Genomic DNA, 25,917 nt, shown 5'->3' with positions numbered 1-25,917 from the left:
CTGTTTATCCTCCTGCCCTTGTAGCTTTGAAGATAATCAGTCAGGTATATGTCTTCTCCTAAAAGCTATTTTAAAATTGAGAAGTCAATTGAGAATGCCATTCCTAGGAGGGCTGGTGAGGTTTAATCTCCAAAAAATGAATAATTGTGTCTATGTTAGGAGCAAAGCAATATAGGTAGAGGTACTTATCAAAAATCTTAATGAATTTTCAATTACCTTGATTTCTCACTTCACATTTCCTGATATATTTCATAATGGTCTGATTTAATCTTTTAAAAGAAGTTCCCAGATGTTTTAGAATCAGGACCATAACCTGGCCAGAAGAAGCAGGCGGAAAGTGCTAGGAATAGTTTTGTGATTTCTTTTATTGAGCCAGGCAATGTGGATACTTCTGTTTCAATGTGTTTCTAGTTGTTTATCTCCATTTAAGGAAAAAAAAAAGTATCCATGCATAATTTTGTAATTCCCTCAAGGATATAATTGTGTTGTTATACAAGAGATATACCATTGTATAATAGGACCTGTATGTCAAGGCTCTGTAACTTGAGTTCCCAAATACCATGCAAGGAATTTGATCAAAGTGCTTTCAGTGTAGAAGAGATATTTCACCACGATATTTAACAGTAGGTCTAATAAAACAGATATTTTATTTGGATGCTTCTGAGTGATAATAAGATTCGCATTTTCAGACAGAGTCCACCTTCACTTGATTGTTGTTTGTAATCAATGGAGAAGGTTTACTTTTCATCCTGTCTCCTGCATCATTAGAACTATCCTGGAAAAAAACCTTTGCTGTACAAAAAGTGACAATAATTCTCTTGTATTCTCTTCTGAAGTTCTGGTTCAGGAGTCCATATATGATAGCGTTAAGGCAGCTGTTGAAATATGCCATGTAATAACTAGATACAAACAACCACTCTGGAATCCTAGGGATTATAGTTTCTGGGTTGACAGCCACAGCAAGGCCGATGAAGTTCAAAGGAGCCCAGCAGACTGCAAACAGTACAAATACCACAAACATGGTTACAAAGTTTCTGAAGTCATGTGGTTTCAGTCTGGGGTTGTTATCTGGTTTAACCCTTCGCCTTACCTGAATAACAAGGATCCATATTCTCAAGTAACAAAAAGTAACTATGGCTATGGGAAGCAGGAAATGGAAAAACACAACTGCTATTGTATATGCTGAGCTCACAGATTGTGCAAATGTACATGAGTAAATCCTGGGGTCATATTGTAGCGATCCCACAAACAGGTTGGGCACGATAGCAACAAATGTTAGGACCCAGATAAGAACAACATAGCATAATGAATTCTTGTCGCTGTACAGCTTGTCATATTTGAGACTGTGGCAGATATAGCAGTACCGATTGATAGCGATGCCTGTAATATTGAAGATTGATCCAATGACACTTAGGCCCATCAAGAAGCCACTAATCTGGCAGTGAAGGTATCCCAGATTCCATCCGTTGTGAAATACAGATGTGAGGACCAGTGGATACGGGTAGATTGCTACAACCAAGTCTGCAACTGCCAGGCTTACAACAAACACATTTCCTGTAAAATAAATATAAAAAGGCAAGTATTAGTTTTTCTTTTGCTCTTTTCTGTCACTTCTGCTCTCAATATACTAATAAGCACCCTTAGTGGAACACTTTAAATGTAATTAGTTTCTACTTTCTAGATCAAAAGTCATTGTCCTATATCAGAAATAAGACACTCATTTTTAATCTAAAAAGGAAGTAGCTTAACTTAAAGATGGACCTTTTAAAAGAAAACTGTCTTTGAATTTAATTACCATGACCTAATATTTTTATAATCTCATTTATTTGGATTCTTCCAATAACACAGACTCAGAATTCATATTAAACTAAAATATTCATAACTTTAAGCCTTGCTTTGGTTTTAAATAGTCTCTCTTGAAAAATCAGCAGAAATAATATGATTACTAATAAATTTCAAAACACACATTTACCTTCCCTACTTAATTCCCTTTCCTTACATTACCCCTTAACTTTTCCAGTCCTGAAATGAAAATATGTTTTTTTCCCATTTGTATTTCAAGCTTTCATGACTTTAACGTGACTTTTAAAGTGACTTTTTTTGAATCTGCTGGATAGCACTTAACTAAACTTAACTTCAAGACTCTAGCTGAACACAATCTTAGTTGTCTTTCTTAAATTGAGAGACATACTCTTCAGTAAAAGAAGTGGTGCTGGGCAGCGACGTAGACAGTTCCCAGACACTATTGATGCCACATTCTTCTCTGCCTCCAAACTGGAAAATTAAGCAATGATCCATTCTCTTGGTCCATTTTTTAAGTAAAATAAAGGGAGATTATTTTAGAATGTGTTAGTTCTTAATAGAACCCCTCTCTGTTCCTAAAAGATAATGGAACCCATCATAACCACGTTTTGAATTAATCTTGTGAGCATAGATTATATATTCTTTTTTTAGTTGCTTAAATGATAACTGATCTGAATGCCTCCCAACCATTCCAGTTTCTACGAAGGTCACAAGACACATTGATATATCTTTTATTCATTTTTTAAAAATAACTACTACATGTATTGGTCTAGTTATTCATGTCCGTATCTACAGAAAGCTATAAATATGTATACGTCATAGAATCATAGAATCGTTTAGGTTGGAAAAGACCTTTAAGATCATCAAGTCCAACTGTTAACCTAGCACTGCCAAGTCCACCACTATACCATGTCCCTAAGCACCACATCTACATGTCTTTTAAATACCTCCCAGGGATAGTGACTCAACCACTTCCCTGGGCAGCCTGTTCCAATGCTTGACAACCCTTTCAGTGAAGACATTTTTCCTAATATCCTCTCTAAACCTCCCCTGGAGCAACTTGAGGCCATTTCCTCTTGTCCTATCGCTTGTTACTTGGGAGAAGAGACCAACACCCACCTCACTACAACCTCCTTTCAGGTATTGTAGAGAGCGATAAGGTCTCCCCTGAGCCTCCTCTTCTCCAGGCTAAAGAGTCCCAGTTCCCTCAGCCGCTCCTCATAAGACTTGTGCTCCAGGCCCTTCACCAGCTTCGTTGCCCTTCTCTGGACATGCTCCAGCACCTCAATGTCCTTCTTGTAGTGAGGGGCCCAAAACTGAACACAGTATTCGAGGTGCGACCTCACCCGTGGAATCACTTCCCTACTCCTGCTGGCCACACTATTTCTGATACAAGACAGGATGCTATTGGCCTTCTTGGCCACCTGGGCACACTGCCAGCTCATGTTCAGCTGGCTGTCAACCAGTACCCCCAGGTCCTCTTCCTCTGGGCAGCTTTCCAGCCACTCTTCCCCAAGCCTGTAGCGTTGCCTGGGGTTGTTGTGGCCGAAGGGCAGGACTCGGCACTTGGCCTTGTTGAACCTCATACAGTTGGCCTCAGCCCATCGATCCAGCCTGTCCAGGTCCTTCTGCAGAGCCTTCCTACCCTCGAGCAGATCAACACTCCTGCCCAGCTTGGTGTCATCTGCAAACTTACTGAGGGAGCACTCGATCCCCTCGTCCAGATCATTGATAAAGATATTAAACAGAATAGTAAGCCCTGGGGAACACCACTTGTGACCAGTCACCAACTGGATTTAACTCCATTCACCACAACTCTTTGGGCCTGGCCATCCAGTCAGTTTTTTACCGAGCAAAGAGTAAACCCGTCCAAGCCAGTTTCTCCAGAAGAATGCTGTGGGAAACAGTGTCAAAGGCTTTACTAAAGTCTAGGCTAGACCACATCCAGAGCCTTTCCCTCATCCACTAGGCGGGTCACCTGGTCATAGAAGGAGGTCAGGTTGGTCAAGAAGGACCTGCCTTCATAAATCCACGCTGGCTGGGCCTGATCACCTGGTTGTCCTGTACGTGCCACTTGATGGCATTCAGGATGATCTGCTCCATAACCTTCTCTGGCACCAAGGTCAGACTGACCGGCCTGTAGTTCCCCAGATCCTCCTGCTAGCCCTTCTTGTAGATGGGCGTCACATTTGCTAGCTTCCAGTCAACTGGGACCTCACCGGTTAGCCAGGACTGCTGATAAATGATGGAAAGTGGCTTGGTGAGCACTTCCGCTGGCTCCCTCAGTACCCTTGGGTGGATCCCATCTGGTCCCATAGACTTGTGTGTGTCTAAGTGATGTAGCAGGTTGCTAACCATTTCCCCTTGGATTATGGGGGCTTCATTCTGCTCTCCGTCTGTGTCTTCCAGCTCAGGGGGCTGGGTACCTGGAGAACAACTGGTCTTACTATTAAAGACTGAGGCAAAGAAGTCATTAAGTACCTCAGCCTTTTCCTCATCCTTTGTCACTATGTTTTCCCCCTCATCCAATAAAGGATGGAGGTTCTCCTTAGCCCTCCTTTTGTTGCTAATGTATTTATACATTTTTTATTGTCTTTTACAGCAGTAGCCAGATTAAGGTCTAGCTGGGCTCGTGCCTTCTGATTTTCTCCCTGCATAACCTCATGACATCTTTGTAGTCCTCCTGAGTTGCCTGCCCCTTCTTCCAAAGGTCACAAATTCTCCTTTTTTTCCTGAGTTCCAGCCAAAGCTCTCTGTTCAGCCAGGCCTTCCCCACCGGCTCATCTTTCGGCACATGGGAATGGCCTGCTTCTGCACCTTTAAGATTTCCTTCTTGAAGAATGTCCAGCCTTCCTGGACTCCTTTGCCCTTCAGGACTGCCTCCCAAGGGACTCTGTCAACCAGTCTCCTAAACAGGCCAAAGTCTGCCCTCTGGAAGTCCAAGGTGGCAGTTCTGCTGACCCCCCTCCTTACTTCTCTGAGAATCAAAAATTCTATCATTTCGTGATCGCTATGCCCAAGATGGCCTCCAATTGTCACGTCACCCACAAGTCCTTCTCTGTTCACAAACAACAGGTCCAGCGGGGTGCCTTCCCTAGTTGGCTCACTCACCATGCATATACATGCATGTGTGTAGGTATATAAATGCATGTGTATGCATGTATACATAGGTATGTGTGTGATTGAGATTATATTTTGGAATTCTGAGATTATTCACTGAAGATGAAATATGAGCTCCTATTGCAACCTGTAAGAAAATATATTGCTAGTTTTAGATGATGCAGAATTTCATTATTAATCCAAAGTGGGCTTGGTGAACTGTTTTATGCATTTATTTTGAGCAGACAAAATGCAAATAGATAAAAGTAGAAAGAAAGGTAAAAGTATCTATGGATCAATAGGGCATTTTAGCTGCTATAATTCTCGAAAAATGTTTTTTTAATATATTATCTCAAACATCTTAAAATCCATATTCTCTCACTAACCTTATGTTTCAAATGGCCAGGTAGAAATATTAAATCTGCAAACACCTACAGAGAAAAACATTGAAATTATCTGGCTCAGGATGCTACTTATTCTCTTTTGTTTAAATTTTGATACATGCACAAAGTACAACATTTGATATTTATACTAATGGCAGCTGGGACAAATGGCCTCAGTTAAAAGATTACTACACTAGTTTTCATAGATTTTGTATCTGGATTTATAAATAACTTTCTCTTGGTGGTGTCTGTAGTTCTTTCTTCTTTTGCCTGGGAATTCACTGCCAGACTGAAATATGCTTATCCTGTAGGCTTTGGCAGAATTCCAGATCATTTCAGCACAAACATCAGAGCTCCTTTAAGCAGAAGACGACAAGGGAAAAAAGCATTTCTTTCAGAATTTACCCTTGACATAGTGGCAAGTGATACAAGAATGGATAAAGAGACTATATGAAACTCAGAGCTCTCTGTTTATCTTATGAATCGAGAAGTGGAAAGTGAATGAAAAGTTGCTGCTGGTAGGTTTTTTCCTCACCCAGAATATTGCAGGTTTGATGAAATGGCACCATATAAACTCCAGATGGGCCAAGGAACTGGGACACTTATTTAAATGTAATACTTAAAAGAATCCTATTTATATTTGCTTGTAGATTTTCTGCTTAGCTGGAGACTGCCCACCGCAAGCTTCTCTCTCTGCCATCCACTGAAACTTCTGCTGATGGTCTCCATTAATATTGCTACTATTATCATTATTTATCCACTTGAGCCAAAAGATTCAGCTAGAAGAACAAAGCTAAAAGTGTGTGTGGTTTTTCCCTTTGTTGAAAGAAGACAGGTGGTATACTTTTCTCTGAATAGTTTAAGGAACTCTGTGCTGTGGAAATGACTGAGTCTAGGAAGAGTAGGCACTCTGTCTCTGAATCAGACAAATTTCAGGCTTCCACAAACTGATGGGCCATAGTTGTCCCAGCTTATATTCTCAGTCAGCTGCTGTAAAGTGACAAACTGAAAGTCTTGGAAATACAAGCTGTTTCATATGGAAATTGGAGGCTAGCAGGATATCCTGGGAGTCTGTCTTTTTAAAAAAATCATGAGCTTGGAAACCAAGTCCCAGGCTGCCAGCTCACGGTTAGCATGTCAGCTGGATGACCAAAGCATTGGGCCAGAAAGGCTTGCAGAGAGGATTTTTAACCTGCCTTTCAGGAAGGGTTATCTTCAAACTTGAGTTCAGATACATTTTCCTTGTGAGCACAGAAAATTTGTTGTTAAAATAAAACAGAAAATTCAGGTAAAAATTTATTTGGGATTAGTATGTTTGTTGTATATTTTGAAGTTCATAATTTCAGACTCTGAAGTCAGATATGAAATGATGTTGAGCTTTCATATGTTATATAATATACAATTTAAAAATATGATCCTAGATTTAGACACCCACCATTAGTGGAACATATTGATATTTTATTAAATTACCATATATTTTATGGCATATTGTGAAATTAATTTCTTATGTTTGTGGAACACTTAGTATTGTAGAGGTGAGTACCATAAAAAAAGATATAAGAAAAAATTAATTTTTATCTTCAGGGTTGGGTTTGAACAGAATGCTGTAAACGAAGCCTGAAGCTCCATATTGAACCCTTTAAAAAAGCCACAAAATCAGAATCTTGAATAACTTTTCCTTGAAAAAAAAAGTATTCATTCTCTTTAGAGAGTGAGATCATGTTGCTGTGAAAAAATGTGATTTATGTAACTAAAGAATGCATTACTGTGCATTAACACCTGTTGGCTGAACTGAGAAGGTAGAGGTTGAATTTCTTGACTTTGACATAAGTCGGACAAACTTTAATAAATTTAAGCAGATGTTGTGCTACGGATATATGTGGGAAGAAAGATAATCTACTGGTAACAGCTTTAGCAGGATATGCTTTTAGATGCAGTCTAAAGCAACGTTCCATTAAATATTTTCACCACCCTTACTGAAAAAAACCCACCTTTCTGCCCAGCAAACTCATAGCAACATCAGACCTACCTGCTGAATAAAAAACTGCATTAATGCAACAGAAAACAAATAAGTGCTCTCCTAGACAATTTGGCTTTTCCAAGAGCAAAATACAACATAAACTGAGTGTAAAAACTGTGATCCTGACAGATTATTAAAAAAATGCTTATGGGATTAATTGTCATGATGTCAAAATGAATATAAGAGCATCAAATAAGAACTACATGATGTAGCTGTATCAGTACCAACTTGTATCTGCATAACATACACAAATTACTATGTGGGTTGTTATTCCCTAGTTTTAGTGCTAAGTATGTCCTGAAGTTAATGGGAATTAGAAAGTTTCCAGAAATTTCTAGCAACTTATGTAAGTGCAGAATATTAATGGAAAAAAATTACAGTTACTTAGTCTAAGTGGTGCTGAATGTGTCCCATAGACTTAGACTGGAGGGCTGAGCACTTTGCCAGCAGATCAAAAAGGATGAACTCTTACTGCAATTTTAGGAGAACTGAGGGACATGTGGTCTACAGAGCTCTTTCCTCAAGTGCTGAGACTATGAAGTATTTTAACTCTTCCAAAACGTTTAGCCTGAGCAAAAAAATACATTGTAAAAAAGGGAAACAGCTTATCTACGGAACAAAATAACAATGTTTTAAAGCACTAGAGAATCCAGCTAGAATTTTTTGGTACTAAGGAAAGCTGAATGAATTTTAGAGAAGATCTCATTTTGCTGACAACATTGGTAAGGCTACTATTTCTCCTCCTTTTTTCCTCAAGATTTTTCTGTACCTTTTAATATTGGTTGCTAGGTCACTATTTCTATTCATCTATTTCAAATTATTTCCTGTATACATAATGTATTGGCTTCTTACAACAAATGCTTTCCAGACACCATCATGTTTTCATCATATTGCTGCATTTTGAAGTACATAACATTACGTTTCCTGTTTATGTATTAGTGCTTCAGGTTGCACCAAATTTAGCTAAGCGAGATTTAAAGTCTTTATGCTAACTGGAGATGCTTTTGCTTTTAGGTAAGACTAAACAGTACGTACAATTATCATTGAAGTCACAAATGAAGCTTTTGTTTCAGTGGCCATTGACTCAGACCTCGACTGTTTACTTGTTAAGTACATCTTTAAGGAAAGAGGATAATGTAAACATTTGCAATGTTGGATCAGCTACAAAATCAAACTTAATTTCTAACTACCAGGTCCATGCCATTCTTACCTACTGTCTTTTTTTATCACCTGTCAGATATTGCCAGATATGCTAACAGTAATTTCTGATTGTTTCATAACTAGGCTTAATTAACAGGATGCTTTGCTATAAATTTAGATCAGGTTTTTTAAAAGTTGTGATGTATTCAAAGATCATATTGCCAAGATTGTTATGTCCATAGTTTTTATACATTTAATGGCACCAAATTTTTATTTACATTTTAAAGCACTGATTTCTGATCACTCCAATACCTCTACTGATTTTCTTCAAGGATAGCTTACAGATTTTTTTTTTAGTATTTTGAAATGGTTCTCATTAATCCAGCCCTTGCTTGGAATGTTAATCTAGGGTTTTGTGCTGCTCGCTGAAAACAAGACTAAGATTAGGTACGTGCCGGTGAATGCCTGCAGCAGTAGAAAATTTAATTGTGGCACCTCATAGTTATAACTAAACACAGTGTCATACTGACACATTTATATCTAGCAAAAATAACAGCATTGATAGCTGGCAAAACACCTGGTTTAGAAAACTAGTAACTCCCCTTCGCAGCTGAATGGTAGGAATGAATAAGTCTCTGATTCTAGAATATAAGACGTCACATGAAATGGGCTAGTTTATAAAGAAAGCAAAATTAGAAGGCTAAGCGTGACGTTCAACACGATATGCTTTGTTTTGCCACTAAGAGCTGAACTTCTTCCTTAGAAAGGCATTTTGTTAGGCCTCTGCTTCTCTCGTGGCTGTTTCCATGCACAAAATAGTGTCTCAATACAAATATAAACACTAGATTTGTTTCACATTCCATGAACGTTCTTCTGTAAATGTTGTTCCATTATGTCCTGGTTTCGGCTGGGATAGGGTTAAATTTCTTCCTAGTGCTGTGTTTTGGATTTAGTATGAGGAGAATGTTGATAACACACTGATGTTGTCAGTTGTTGCTAAGTGCCCTCCTAGTCCAAGGACAGCTCCCATGCCTACTGACTGAGCTAGGTACACAAGATGGGAGGCAACATAATCAGGACAGCCAGCCCAGCTGGCTAATGGGGTATTCCATACCATGTGACGTCATGCTCAGTATATGAACAGTAAACGTGATCCAGGAAGTGCCGATCGCTACTTGGTTATTGGTCAGCGTGGGTGGTGAGCAATTGCATTGTGTATCACTCATTTTGTACATTCTATCATTATTATTATTATTATTTTCCCTCTTCTGTTCTATTAAACTGTCTTTATCTCAACCCACGAGTTTTTCTCACTCTTACCCTTCCGATTCTCTCCCCGTCCCACTGGGGGGCGGAGGGAGTGAGCGAGCGGCTGCATGGTATTTGGCTGCCTGCCAGGTTAAACCACGACAGTCCTTTTTGGCGCCCAACGTGGGGCTTGAAGGGTTGAGATAACGATAGATCTGACCAAAGTGTGTTAAGGCAAAATTGTTATAAGCATCCATTATATTGATTGGTCACAATGTTGATATATTGGCTGTCAAAGTTGTGGGGCTGGCTCTCAATGTTGGGTCATGTAATACCTTGCTTGCAGTATATGTTCCCTTTTGTGCTGTTTATCATTATTTGGAATTGGGCCAAGATTATCATTTCGCTGCTGTTTTATGAGGTGATAAAATCATCGGTCGTAAGTCTAATCTGGTATCTGTACTCGGCAGTGCCGTCATTTCTGTACCTCGGGAATCACCTCTTAGAAATTATTGGCAATTGCACTTTTTTCTCCTCGGATAATGAATTTAAGGGGGAGACGGGATGGGACACTCTCTCCCACTTGTTCATCTTCCCTTCCACATTAGCACCGGTATTTCACTTTTAAAATATCACAAACAACTACAAAATCAAGGAGTGAAAGCTGTTTTTGTGAGTGCCTAATGCAGATTTAATAAAATATGTACCTGTTCATGTATCTGGAGACAGAGCTTAGCTCTACAGGCTCAGTAACCCTTCTCCCTGGGGCTTTAACCAGTTAAAACATTTCAAGAAAAAGAAGATCTGTCCATAATCTTTCTAGGATCAATTTAATATTGAAAAGTTGCTGTACCTGGCAGCACAGTTTGGGATTCCACAAAGGTCATGTGCAATAAAAATTATTAAATGAAAATACCTGTAAGTGGGGTCAATGACCACTGTTTCTTAGGCAAAATCCCAAAGCCAAGTAAGGTTACCTAGACAAGCAAGTGTGCAGACAGTCCCAGCTCCACTGAAGAAAGATTTGAAAGGTTTAAGAATCTAACAGTCCTTGCAGCTCAGCATCAAAATGGCACAAAACAGCTGAGCAAAAATGTGGGAATAAATATTACATAAGCTGCAGTTACTCCTGGGAACTTCATTCACTTTACAGATCATAATATCAACTCCCTTAGATGTGAAAAGCCTATTTTTAAACTAAAGGCACTATTTATAAACCTGGCCTGAATCAAGAAGTCCACATGCACATTAAATTTGAATAGCGTGATGGGCCTGTGGGTTTTGCTTCTCATTAGCAAATTAACCCTGATGTTGCAGGTGGTGATGCAGGGAAATTTGAATGGCTTAAAGCCCACAATGAACCTTTTAGCTTTAAGCACATGTAGGAAAACCTTTCTCTTTCCTTTTAAGCTGAAAAAAGACCTTGTATTATTTAGCAATTTTCTTAAAATCTCATTCAAAGGTACAACTCTACCACATAATAGAAGGGATTTTCAGACCCTCTATCATCTATTTAGGACACTAATGAAACCACCTATGTACTTACAGACTTGGCAATTGCCTACAGCTGTACTGATGTCAGGCAGGTAGCTTGTGTGCTGGTTTTGGCTGGGATAGAGTTAATTTTCTTCATAGTAGCTAGTATGGGGCTATGTTTTGGATTTGTGTTGAAAAGTTTTCGCTATTGCTGAGCAGTGCTTACACAGAGTCAAGGCTTTTGCTGCTTCTCACACCACCCCACCAGCGAGTAGGCTGGGGGTGCACAAGAAGCTGGGAGGGGACACAGCTGGGACAGCTGACCCCCACTGACCAAAGGGATATCCCATACCATATGACGTCATGCTCAGCATATAAAGCTCGGGGAAGAAGAAGGAAGCGGGGATGGGGATGGGGATGGGGATGGGGATGGGGATGGGGATGGGGATGGGGATGGGGATGGGGATGGGGATGGGGATGGGGATGGGGATGGGGATGGGGATGGGGATGGGGATGGGGATGGGGATGGGGATGGGGATGGGGATGTTCAGAGTGATGGTGTTTGTCTTTCCAAGTAACTGTTATGCATGATGGAGCTCTGCTTTCCTGTAGATGGCTGAACACTTGCCTGCTGATGGGGAAGTAGTGAATGAATTCCTTGTTTTGCTTTGCTTGCGTGCGTGGCTTTTGCTTTCCCTATCAAACTGTCTTTATCTCAACCCATGAGTTTTTTCACTTTTACTCTTCTGATTCTCTCCCCCATCCCACCAGGGAGGAGTGAGCAAAGGACTGTGTGGGGCTTAGTTGCTGGCTGGGGTTAAACCACGACAGCTTGTTAGCACTGAGGAGAGAGTATTAAATATTTACAGTTTGAACTCATTTATAATCTTACTAAGGTAGAGATTCTGAGTGTCACAGACAAGTTCAGGTACTGCAATGACCTAAGTAACCTCCAAATTTAACTGCAGTTCATAGAAATTCAGGGTGCTAAATCTTACAGGTCTGGACAGCTGGAGAACTACATAACAGTATATTTGAGAGATAGGGAAGAACAGATTTGTTAAAGACCATGTTATCAGAATAATCCATATTGTAATACTTTATTCCAATGTGCTGCAAGTTGAAGACAATTTGATGTAATCAGCACAGCATAAATGAAAGATCATACTGATGCACTCTGAAAAGAAAATGTTATACCATATTTAGATTGTAATAATCCTCAAACAGAAACTTCCAGTGAAGCTGCAGCAACAATTTAATTTGAAATGCCTATGCCATCTTCTGACCAAGAAAATTAGATGCATGAAAGAGTAATTGGCAGAAAATGGCAGTGAGGAATTATATAATACTCAGAATATAAGAATGGAGGATTTTGGTGTCAGGTCCAAGTCGACTGTAGCCAAACAGTACATAGATGTGATTAAGTAAGTTTTGCAGATATGCCAAATGGCATACAGTTTTCTGTGACGTTATCACCTACCATCTTTTTCTGTAGTTCCATGGCACATGTGTGAGTGAGACAGCTACTGCTCTCCTTCTTACAGTCTAAAAATATTTGTCAGTGCTATTCTTGGGGTTCAGTCATGAGAGGAAAGTGATGTGAGTTTTACTGTCAGGCAGAGAAGGGAATTGAATCCATATGCTGGATGAGTGCTACAGACTTCGGGATGTACCTTGCCTCTGGCAGTTTTGTATGACATGTCAGGACTGCTTTGAAAATGTCTCTTGTATTGGACCTCTCACATGATAGGAGTACTCAGTTTGTACTAGGCAGTAGGTTTAGTAGGTGCATGGGATATTGAATATCTCAGTACTGGCAAGACTGAGTTATTTCTAGGTATGCCAAGAAGGATAGTGCTATCCATTGGATGAATTTTTTGTGACATGAAATATAAAGCACCTGAGAAAAGCAGCAGTAAAGAAAAGGCCTAGGCTACAATTACACATTTAGGCATCTAATGTAGGAGTACACAGGAGTTGACTGAAGATCTTTTGTGGACCTAAACTTAAAAATCTAGAGGTGGTCAGGGTTTGGGTCTTTTTTAAGGATTTTTAAGAAGTGCAGTTTTAAAAAGGACTTTAAATAATAGCAGTCGGAGCTACCAGTGAACCTCAAGATACACTCAATATTATGCAGTGCCATGAAATATTTTGCTTTGAGACTTTACATAGTAGGTTCGTGTCCAAGATATTTTGCTTTAGAAGCAGCAGCAAATTGAACAAGACTTCTGTTCTTTTATGGAAATCTCTAAAATTTTATCAGCGTAATATCTAGCTAATACGTATTTACTTTGGTAACAAGATTGTATTTAACTGGCATTGTCATACAGTTTTGTAGTTTTATAATATAGAAATAATAGATGAAAGTGACTCTTGTTAAATAAGAAGTCCTGAAATTGAACAATTCAGTTTTTTAAACACTTCATTGACAAATGTCCAGTAGATGTTGATACAATAAATAGTTTAATTGCTGTTTGACAAAAGTTTGAAGTGCCGTATACGTGTTTCCTGATATTCACAATGAATATTGCTGTAGTTATGTGCCCCATTCAGCGTGTAAATATATGTTTTTTCAGTTCTATGGGTGTTTTTCACCAAAATGCAAAGTCATGACAAATAATCCAGTCAGATGTAATTCTGTTTAAATAATTTTTAACTTAGGTTTTGTTTGTCCACCCAGCCAAGGGTGAACTAAGACATAACATAAAATATCAAGGAGGCTTGTAATGACATTGAAGTGAATCAACAAACCCTACTGTCTTGCAAGTGGAAGTTAGAAACCAGGGCAGGCAGATGTAGTGGTGGATGTCTCAAGTTCTGTGAACCTGGTTTTGGCTCTGGTATCTGCCTGGGCTGTTCTTTCTACAGTTCACTGGGCTGGTGTGTTCTCAAGGTCAGGACATTTATTCTCTTTGAACATCAGCCCCTTCTACCATGATGACAATATTTCAGAGACCAAATAGATTTGCCTGAGTAACTTATCCACTTTTACAGAAGGGAATTATATTACCACTTCTGATTCGATCTTTTCTATCTCTGATTTCTGTGATTCATTTGGGAGGAGAAAAATCCTGCGGAACAGCCTGTTTTCCAACAAAGTATTGCCTAGATGTTACAGAACACTAAGATTGTCATCACAGTTCAGGAAGCAGCACGAAACCGATTAGAATAACAATACTGCTGATGTCAGAGCGTCATGCTACTGAACTGCATCACAGCAGAATCAGCGTAAGAGTACTTTTTCCCCCTTCAACTGTATTTGCATTAGAGACTGGAAATAAATGGAAGGACAAAACTGGTACTCTCACAGTAATACCACAGCTCAGATAAATAAAACTAATAATACAGTTCAAAGACTAAAACAAATGAAAGGGGAAAAGCAGGAAAAGGCAGAGAGGGATGCTTGTGAAATATAATTATGTTTTGTATTTGTACAAAATCTCATAGATCAGTCAGGACCAGTACTAGAAAATGGGAAGATACAGCCTACTCCCTTCCAAGTTCTAAGATGTATTTTGAGAAAACACGTAGGAGAAAACAGGAGAGTGAAGGTGCAATCACATAACTGACAGCAGACTTCTGTACTGTATATAATATTGCAAACATGAAATCCCTTTCATGAGTCTCTTTGAAAGTCACAGTTTTATGTAACCGGATTTTGTGGCTGAATTTGTCCTTAGAATTATTCATGGGAAGAAAAAGATGTTTAAAAACTCTCAAGAGTACAAAATAATCCATTTTCTTTCTGTTATGACTAATAACAGTACAGGTGGTCAATCAGCCAATCCCACATTTAACTACAGAGTCCACAGTAGACAGCAAAGCTAATGAAATGGGTTCTTAAAACAGTCTTCCCAGTTGTTTCTCCTAAAATCAGCAATGGTAGGACATCTGCCAGGAAACTGGAAAATAGCACTATAGAAAATATGACTTATATATAGTTAAACATGTGTATTTACTGTCTCTTCCTCTATCCATTCTCTATTCCGTTTCTTCCTTCTCTTATTTCTTCCATCACCACGTCTTTTCTCTACTTACCACCTTACAACCCAAAATCTTTTTTGTTTCTGACAGAAGCCTTTTTCCTCCCTTATTTCCCCTCCTTTCGACTCTGTTTGTCCCAAGTTCCTCAAAAAAGGTGAGAAGACACAGGAGATGATTATTATATTACACTCCCACCTTAGCTGTTTGAAGATTTTTAGGGGGTATTCCATTGTGTCATTATGAAAGACCCAGCTGCCTCCAGTTCTTCCTGTCTCCCTTTCTCTAAAATCTCTCCCTTTCTCAAAAATCCAGAAGTTGAATGGTCCCAGACCACAGGGGGGCAAGTGAAATAGTATCAAGTATCATGGGGAATTCACTAGAATAAGTGCTATTTTAATTGCAATATTAGTGGGTTTTGTTGATGAAAGTAACTGATGGTATCAAGAGCTCTTGCTCTTCTATAGCATCAGAAATGCATTTAGCACTGGAAACTAAACGAAGGACAAAGACGTGGAACTTGTATAGGCATAGCAGCAAGGCCAAGGATCTTAATACCTGTCTTCTCTAATGTTTGTTTCTCCCTCTTTACAAAAAGGAAATGGGAAAACAACAACTCTGGATTAAGAGAGATTGAAGACCCCTGATGTGTAGTTCCTTTCCTCTGTGAAAAGTTTTATAAACCCTGAGAAATTTACTCTAGCTAATGGGCCAGAATAGACTGTTCTAGTCCAACATGGAACACCTACACTGTCCTCCCGCGTCTGTATATCCGCAGCCAGCCAGGAGAGTCCCTTTCTTGGCATGCGCCTTTGTAATTTGGTGATCACCCACACCAACTGCAGGGTTCTGCACCTGTCACATTGGGGTGAAAATATGGTAAGAAATACAAATTAAACCTAAACTGGTTACACTGAGTGTCAAGCAAATTCAATATATGACAAAGCAACAATATAGATTTCAGATAACTTTCTTAAAGCATGTCTGTGTGAGAAATCTATTCAGGATTGCTGCAGCAAGCAATTAAAATGATAGCCCTGACAATTAAGTGTGTCAAAAGCATAGAAGCATTAGTATATTTTCCCTGTTTGTATTATTTAAAATAACATGAATTTAGATATATGATATAGGATAAATTTATTAGAAATTAAGGAATTAGGTAGTATATTCATTATTGCCTTGATTCATACAGGTAATTATCACATTTTACCACCTGTATAGTATAATTGACTCAGAAACAATGTTTGTTTGCTTATATTAGATGTGTATTTTAAAATAGCTTGCTGATAGAACCTCAGGCTACTATTGAAATTTTATATTAGTGGAGAAGGAATGAAGACATTGCACTATCTTAAGTAAAATCTGTATTTTAATTTGTATCAAAAAGTTGGGGGAAATATATAATTTCTCTGCACCTAAACTTTTCCTATTTTTTTCCTAAAGATCTAATTTCTAGTGCTCTAACAAAACTAAAATGGATTTGGAGAAAACAATTTCTCAGTTTTCTAATGCTATCCCCATTGCTAGTAGCAATAATCTATAGAGATTTTAAGATAAACTTTAACATTTATGACATTTGAATGACCATCAAAATATTTTCATTTATTTTAAGGCTTCTCAGGATTCTTATCTTTGTACAATTTAATTTCTTCATTACAAAAGTAACTGGCAGTACAGATAAAATAACAGGGCCAAATTGACTATAAAGAGTTTATAGAACTTTAAAAAATATTCTGAAGTCATTATTCCTTTAATTCTTCAGACAAATAAAGACGAGTGGGTTTTTTTCAGCATTTCTTCTGGGCAGCCTAAAATATACACTGTGACTTCACTGCAGGCAAAAAATGAAGCTGTCCTAAATTCATACCAATACCTTTACAGTATACAATGATATGAGAAGTACTGATGCACATGTACAGCAGCTAGTTACTCCGCAACAGGATTCATGATGGTGTTTAAAAACATTAAAATTGATTAATTCATTTTAAATATAATATTTAGAATAAGAACTATAATCCTGCCTAATCTTTTCATAGTACAAAATATTTGGAGTGCCCTCCATTTAGGCATCGTGACCTATGGGTCAACTGATAGTTACTGCTTATGACAGAATATGGAAACAGGAATCTTGGCTTGCATATAGTGTTATACTTGTAGTTAATGAATATATCTCCACTTAAATCTTAACTGAATAATCTATTTTTTGCTATCAGTCTGAATGATAAAACCTCTACATATGTTGGCTCTAGTTTGACCAGGCTCTAGAAGTTACAATTAGGAGGGGAATTCATTTATTGCTTGTTGCTTTTTTTTTTCCCCCCCTGCATAATGGGATTTTTCACACAGCACAGAATAAAATTTCCAAGCAATAATTATTTGAAAGAAACTAGTGAGAGAAATAGTCAGGTATGATTGCCCTTTGACATCACAGAAGACTTCAGGTATTTCCACAACGTACCCTGATGAGCTTACATAAGTGAGGTCAACCTCTTAAAGGACTTTCCTTCTCTTTAGTAAATACTGACATACAACTCCAAATTTTTTCAATATCCTCTTGGTTAGTGAATTATCAAATACATGATTTTTCTATTTAATGCTTATTAGAAATGAAATGGGGTTTGGATTTGTGCCTTTTATCTTAACAGTATTAAATGAAGTTCTTCACTAAGAGCTCACTTACAGGGAGACATGTAATTTAGCGTGCTGATGAATTTGCCAAACCATTGCGTGCTTAGAAAGAAGGTTTTTGACTAGAAGCATTTGGCTAAAATAATGATTTAGCTAACGTCACTGACTTCAGACAAGTTGAAGTACTGTAGGTAAGCAAATAAGTGGCTCTGTGTATTGAATATATCTCATAATTTTATTATTGAATTATTATTCTTCTCCATCTTGTTTTAGTTCTCTGCCTGTTCTCTGGGTTTTTCTTTCATGAGAGTGGTGTGGAATTTTTCAGAAAGCATTTATTTTTCTATTGTTTAAGTCTAAACTGTCTGTTTATCAAGAATGTAGCTGAAGGACAATGAAGCAATGGCACTAGCTAATAGGAAAGAAATATATAAATGCTGTTGACTTTCAGTACCTACATATGTCTGCAGAACGTATCACTCAGGGTTCTTACTTAACCTGTAGCACCAGAAAAATCTGTCCAGTACAATGAAATAAATTGCTGAAACCAATATTTGCTGTCAAAAATATTGGATTTTGTATTACAGTAATTTCAGTATGGTAGCATTTAAAAATTGTGTTATGATATCTCATCTGAAATATTTGTACCGATTGATTTTTGTTATGACTCAGAAATATCCTAACTGCTCACCTTGAGAATCCAAACACGATTTGTAAAATCAAGTTCAATACCTCCAGTGTAAACAATGTGAACCCTTTCTCTATGTGAAAATAAAATAGATTTGGAAAACTATACTACCAATATAATCTTAGCCTTATAATATTATATATCTAATACTTTGGCTGCTGGAGCTCCTTTGTTTTTTTAATGCCTATTTTTTCTCTTATACTCCTTTCTATCTTTGTTTAAATGTTACAGAGAATCTGACAAAAAAAGCTTTTAAGCAAGTTGAAAAGCTAAATATAGACAGCTAAAGATATATCCTTTTAAATATTCAGTAAAAAGTTTGCCTGTTCTCCCTCTGAACCTTACTCCTGAGTTCTTCATCTTTTTTTAGGTACAGGTTTTTAGTGTGCCAACATACTTCATTATTTAACAAAATTTAACAAACCAGAAGTCAACACTTCTACTTAGGAAGCTAAAAATAAAGAAGGCACCCAAAGAAAGGTGGGATAATTGTTTCAATGAATATTAAAAAAAAAATTCCTATGCTGAAAGGATGCCAGAAAGAAGAGGTTCTGTACAATCAGTGTATGTATGTCAAAGATACAGTGTATTTATACTGTGTATTTATACTGTGTTGCAAAACCTGACATGAAATTTATTATGAAAAGGATAGTGGTGAGCAAGTGGTAAGACAGCCTTAGCTTCAGACAGCACTTCAGAGCGGTCTGTTAGGGAATAGTCACCTCATTTTTTAAACGTTATTCTTGTAAAATGTTCTACAGGTGAATGAATGCTAAAAAAGGGGGGGAAAAAAGTGTCTTCCACATCTCAGCTAAAACCTCCTAAATTTTCTTACTTTAGTTTCAGAAACATCTGTATTTAGCTTTGTAGGTGAAAAGATTCCTTCAACAGTTTTGAAAGTGAGAGTCGGCTTGAGCTCCTCAGAGAGCGCTACTTCAGCTGTTTCCACGTACAAGCACAAAAATGTCTGCTTTAGCAGATTAATGTATTTTGTAAAGTAACAGCAGAAGGGCTTCCCCAAAAGATCTGAAAATTCTTTACTCTTCCAAAAAATACGTAAACCCAGACTAACAGCCTTCATTTGTGTGAAGTAAAACTGGTCAGTCCATGAAGAAGTAGTAACTATTTTGGTAACACGTAAAAAACCTCCTTCAAATTCTTTTATTGAAATTGTGTGTGTCAGTTGCAACCACTGATGGGTAATAGTAGTATTTGATGTCATTATATTAATTTCCTGATAGACTTGAATTAATATTTTAGGAAAGTCCAAGGGGATTTTTTTATAAATTCCAATACCTGGAATAGGACAGTGTCAGTTCTTTATGATATTTTTAGGTATATTTTATTAACAAGGTCAAGTTTCATGTAAATTTGGTGTGGCAGGATGTTGAACTGGTCAGAACTTTAACTTCTCTTGCAGTGAGCTCAATGAAGAAAACCATTTAAGACAAAGAATAAAAATAAACCCATTTCTCCCTGCCTTTTTTGTACTTTCAAGGCAGATCCTTTCTTCCAAGATCGATTTCAGCTGGTTCAAGGACTTTGATGGTCTCCTGTGGTCCTCTTCTCCCCATTTCTTAGGCCGGATCTGTTTTGTGTTCTTCTCAGCCATCTCAGTCCCTGCTGTAGCTGCAAGCTCCCTTCTTCTTGATGCCTTCCTGTGCCTGGTCTTCCTCTTGGCCAGTGCTTGCTTTTATTGACCCTGCTTAGCTGCTTCTGAGGGAAAGAGTCATCTCCCCTTTCTTCTGGGTGATCAACCTCACCCAGATATGCCTTTACTAACAGAATGTAGCACACAGAGTGAGAAAAAAGGAAACACATACCTTTAGTCAGACTTAAGGGAGAGAAGAACAGTAGTTAAACTTTTCATCTTCAAGACAGTTCCTGAAAATGTCTCTTTTAAGTCTGCATGGAATCAAAAACCTTATGCTAAACTGCCAAGTCAAACAAATGAACAAACACATCCAACCTTTTTCTTCCAGGATAAGAAGAAACTTAGTTATATGAGATTTTCAGCAGATGTATAAAAGTCAGTAGATGGACAAAGCAGGAGCAGGTTCAGCAGTGCTGACAAAGTATCTACCTCAGCTTGGTCACCAAACCTTCCCTCTGATGATTAATTGTCTGAACAGCAGCCCAACTTGGAGACACCACCACTGACAAGCAAGCATTGCTCGGAATAAGAACTTATTCCACACTGCTGAACAAGTCCCTAAAGTGGGAAGAATAGGAGGTAAAATAGTGGTAAAAGTGACAATGTGGCAAAACTCCTTCAGATGACCGGATACTGAGACACATGAAAAAAACACTGGAAGACAATGAGAGTCCTAGTGTAGGGAGAAAAGATTTTGCCACAGAGGAATATGTTCTTCTGGAGTAAATACTTTAAATTTAAATTACAGGTGTTAAAGGGGAAAATAATATGGCATTATTCCATAGTTACTGTTCCCTTTTAGTAAATCCTGTCCTATAGGACACGGTACTCTTTTGCTCCAAGATCTGTTTGGAAAAGAAATAAGAAAGCTGTTGGAATGCTAGTTGTTCAGTATCTTTAGGCAGGTATAACTGAGGTTCAGCTTTTATTAATCAAGCAGCTAATGTGAAGACAGGAATCAGATGTTAGCTTCTTACTATTTCCCTCTACCAAAGAGAGAATTTGCTTGTGTTCCACAGAACAAGGACACAGCAGAGTCCAATATTTTGTGCCAATTTGCAGTGGTTGGCTTGGTTTCTTTAACCTGTTCTAGTGCATAAATTTTCATGGAACTAACGCTGTAACTCCTGGTTCCATACCAAGCTCTTAGTTTTCTTTGTATTAGGTAAAAAGAAGGAAAAAGAAAAAAGAAAAATGTGAGCACCTTCACATAAATCTGACAAATTGCTCTAAATATATTTTTCTTTCATACAAGTCAGAGAATTTACCGCTTACCACATCTCTAGAAGGAAATGTAGCTGATCAGTTATTTACAATCTCAAGTGGGATCAGCATTAAATGGTGGACACAGGATTGGATTTTGCCGCTGCCTCATTGTGCAGCTTTATAACTCCTTTTTGTCCTACGAAACTATAGTCTTGCCTAGCATTTATATTCCTCCTTTTATTCAACTTTTTCCCATATTCCTCTTTTCCAGTATCTATATGTTATGTATTTGTAATCACTTTGTAAAATCTGTATTCTGTGTTGCATATGCTATCATATCTAACAGTATAGTTAAGAAAAAACACTTTTTTGATTTATTACTATATTTCCATTGTTGTCTTCATATAGATAATTAACATTTAACATGCAGAAATTAACATTTTTTGTGACAATGAAGCTCTCCTCCCTGCTGTACCTATATCTGAGTGAGCAAAAATAGGCTAAAATGCACAGAATGCTAATCACCCAAGAACGATAAAATTCTGTTGTACTTAAAGGACATAGAAATTATATTTCTGCAGTTTATGGTAACAATGAGGACTGTAATACTAATTAATTGCATGAACATTTGTTCAACATCCGGTTTGCTGTTGAGAAATGCTAGAATCCAGGCATTAGAGGCTGCCTTTTCACAGTGCTCTTCTGCTGTGGAGAGACTTTCTAAAATGCAGTTCCCTGAGGCAGGAGGGGAGTGGAGCAGGTCTTTCTCCATCTTCCTATCACAAATGCATCCAGGAGCTAAAGCTTAGCATGGTAGTTTAATGTGTTTCACATGCTGACATTGTTTTCTGTGAATATGTACATACAGTTTGTAAGATTTTGATCTATATGTATTGCTTGTATCGGTGTGCTTTTTAATGAGTTTACAAACAATAATTGATACAGCTGAACAGCTGTATTCATATATAGACGTGTAATGATGACTATTGAACAAACCTGGGCCATACAAGGCTGGAAATAATCTTAGCTATATTGTGGACAAGAAGCGTGGACTGCCATACACTTGTGGTTCTATAAATAGGGAATAATATCTGAAATCACTGATGCATCTAGTTCATAATGAAAATTTAAATTTTAATGTAAATTTGATTATATTTAGTACAAGATTTACGATTTTAAAATCATGCTATCCACAAGTTCAAATTACAAATCAACCTCACAGCAACTTCAGTTAGTTGTACAAATGTAGAGTATTTGGACCATGGTTTGTAGTATTAAATGAGTGCACTAGTATTTTTTAATGTGGTAAATCTAATGTTCATACATAAAGTGATTCACTGAGAACATCAGTTCTATATAGTGATCTTTTAGTGTTCCCCACAACATCTTGTTCTTTGAGACTATTAATTTTCACAAAAATGAAGAGAGGGAATCCCAATCCCCAAAAAAGCCAATGACAGAAGTCTAGTGAAATTCCTAAACCACCACGAATACATCCTGTATTTTATAATTCTCACACTCATTATTATTGCACACAATCAAGCCCTTCAAAGAAGACACCTGCAAATTTCCATTAGCAGTAATTGCTGCATTTTCTTATTTTAGTCACTTCACACCAAGAAAAAATAACTAGAGTGTAGTGATTTCAAAGCAAAGCTTTTCTAGAAGAAAATTCTGAGAAGTAATAGAATTAAAATATTAGCTGTTGGCTATTTAAAATGTTGCTATAGTCAACTGCTTCAGAATTTTTTAAATCAAATTCAGAAAAAGTAGTGTGATTACAAAAAACTTTAATGGGACTTGAATAGGTCTGTTTTTCGAATTTCAACATAGTATCTTTTTAAGTTTCAACATACTAATTCATTATGATGCAGTCTCCAGAATTAACAAATCAGGCATAACCTGTTTCCTTGTAAAGTTAACTATTCTGCAAATGGAATTAATGTATTTGCACTCAAGTGTGTTTAAGAGTGAATAAAAGCACCCCAACAGATTCACTCATGTAAAATTCTGAACAAACCTTTGAAGCAAATTCAAGGGTAAAAACCCAGATATCTCAACTCTCTAGTTTTCCTGGCAAAAGTTAAAGAAAATAAAATAGTGCTTTTTACAGAAAGCAGAAATATTTCCCTTTCTAAGCTGAACTTTGTATGCAGAAATAGATTGAAATTTTATGTGGAAAAAACTCACACAGAATACCAGAGAAATGGATAATAGAGACCTGTCCCTCGCTCTGGAAGATATGTTTCAGAAAAATTGCTGATTAAGTGCTTATTTTAAGTGTCTTTTAGACACTATATACTTTTTGCTGATGAATGGTGCTTTGCCTTGCTATCCTGTAAGGTCAGTGCTTGCTGTAGAACTTGATCTAGTTTACAAAGTTCATCTTCTGAGCAAAGGGATTATTTTTTAAAAATTTCATGATTACTAGGCTGGATTGAGAAGTTAATTTAAAAAAACCTAACATTTAGTACAGCCAACTTTGTGTCTTGTAGATTTTACTAAAAGGTCAGAAAAGCAAAACTTCTATTTTCAAAAGAATGGTGGCATTTATAAGGACAGAGCTGTAACAAATTCTGGCCTTCCAGTAATCTTAAGAGAGCTGCAGCATGGTCATGTACAGCCTTACCTGAGCCAGCCGAAGATATTGAAGTTTTATCACTTCTACAGACAGTAAATTAATGGATTGCTTCCAAAATGATGCTGGCTTTTTTTCATTCTTCTGTTCCTTCTCTGTTCTTTGATTTCTTCTCCCCTTCTTCTTCCCACAGTTCGAGACACAAGTAGTGGAAAACATGTTAGTTCTAGAAGATGAGCTCTGCTTCCAGAGCACAGATGTTCCAAAAACAAAAGGAATGAGGCATTTGGAGATACCTTACTCATGCTAGGACCAACTTCTTTGCTTCCTTTCTTTCTCTTACTGATAAATTGCTGGTGGATGGTATATAGGAAAAGACAGCCTCTGAAAAAAAAAGTTTCATATTCCCTAGTCTAGTCAGTATGTGAAAGGATAGCACAGTGTCCATCACTGAGTGATGGGTAGCTTTTTGTCCTGAAGTTTTTATGTCATGCAGTTAAGAAAAAATAGGTGCCTTTGCCAATGGCATGTATCAAGTTAAAGTGAATTTGATTGTATTTCTTATATAACTGCTGGAAATCTTCAGAAACTGTAATATAAATGTCCTATACTGGTGATCTTGACATTGTAAACACATGGCAATGTCTCATGGAGGTTGTACTAGAATTACTATAAAAATTATTATAATAGTTAAATATTTGAAAGAGTAAAAGAATCCATATGTTCTCTAGCAAAAGTTTACTATTAAACATACTGCCAATCTTTCAGGTAATTTTTTATTCTAACTGGCAAATACTTTGTATGTCATTTAATGTTGGTGCGGTCACTGAAGTTAACAAATCCGTCAAGCCTGACATCTTCTCTTGTAAAGTTAACTGTTCTGTGAATAGAATTGACTTATTTGCTCTCAGTTGTGTTTAAGAATGAATACAAGTAACACAGCAGCTTCGCTAGCCTGAGTGACTCTTCCAGTTATAGCCCTGTATTCTTATGGCACAGACCAGCCATAAAAGAAAATAAAAAGTGAAAGAGCCAGTGTTTGTGCTAATAGGCATTCATGTTACCATCTCCCAAAAGGGCTCCATGTTAGAGAGGAATTGTAACTGCAATGATCATTGCAGGAAAAGTACTGCTATTGGATATGTGTTCACCTTCTGATACATTCAAGACAAATAGAGGTGATTCTGTTACATGCCATTTCTGTGTCTTTTCTTATGATTGTATTGGAGGAAAACTTTCAGGTCCAATTGGGTTTGCTTGAGTTAATCAATGTAATCACAGTAACTTTGAGGAAATCATACAGATTTACAGGCACTGAGAATAAAGCTATTTTGCAGTTTCTCAAATTTAAAGTCGCATACATTTGACAATGTGTCCTTACCGAGGCCTAAAATCATTAGTATTCTCCCATAGACTTTCCAAAAAATAGACAGACAGATGTGCTATAATTTTATTATATTGAAATCTATCCTATTATTTCAGCATAATGCCTGGGTGAAAATAGAAACTCTTTACTAAAAATGATGTTCACATCCTTGACAAGTTTAACTTTTAACTTTTATTTAACAAACAAAATCAGTTTAAATATCAAACAGTTAGCAGGAGCATTTTTAGATCTGTGCATGTTGCATTTTCAGAAAGTCAAGAGAATATGGCCTGTTTCTCAGCTGTATTGTTCTTTGTATGTGCAAACACTGGGTGAGAATGTTCTTTAAATCACTTCATCCATCATGATATGAGACATCCACATTTCATGGTCCTTGGCCATTTAGGAACAATATGCACAAACAAAGAACTCAAAAATGAAGCATGTATAATTCTCAATTCATAAGACTGTATACTGTAATAAGTATAAACTCAGAGGTTACAGTGTTTCACCATAGGAACAACTTTCTGTTCTATAACCTGAACAGATGCTTATTTTATGAAACATTGAGCTTTTAGAGGTCTATTTATTTCTGGTACTCAGAAGTCCCATGTTATTGGGAGCTGCAGCAGTTCAACATATATGAA

The 25,917-nt window shown here is 37.4% G+C and overlaps 1 protein-coding gene across 1 annotated transcript in view; it reads right to left on the bottom strand.

The window, feature by feature from the left end:
• Positions 1–685: 685 nt before the first annotated feature.
• MTNR1A (melatonin receptor 1A) overlaps positions 686–25,917 on the bottom strand; it is a 61,390-nt gene continuing 36,158 nt past the window's right edge. Inside the window, exon 2 of the mRNA XM_075149214.1 lies at positions 686–1,554. Within this exon, the coding sequence (XP_075005315.1) occupies positions 686–1,554 (869 nt within the window). The remainder of the gene's footprint in view (positions 1,555–25,917) is intronic.

This window comes from Calonectris borealis, chromosome 4, assembly GCF_964195595.1.
Source record: "Calonectris borealis chromosome 4, bCalBor7.hap1.2, whole genome shotgun sequence".
Classification (NCBI taxonomy): domain Eukaryota; kingdom Metazoa; phylum Chordata; class Aves; order Procellariiformes; family Procellariidae; genus Calonectris; species Calonectris borealis.
The sequence above is the reverse complement of the archived record's forward strand: the minus strand, read 5'-3'. Positions and strand labels throughout refer to the sequence as shown.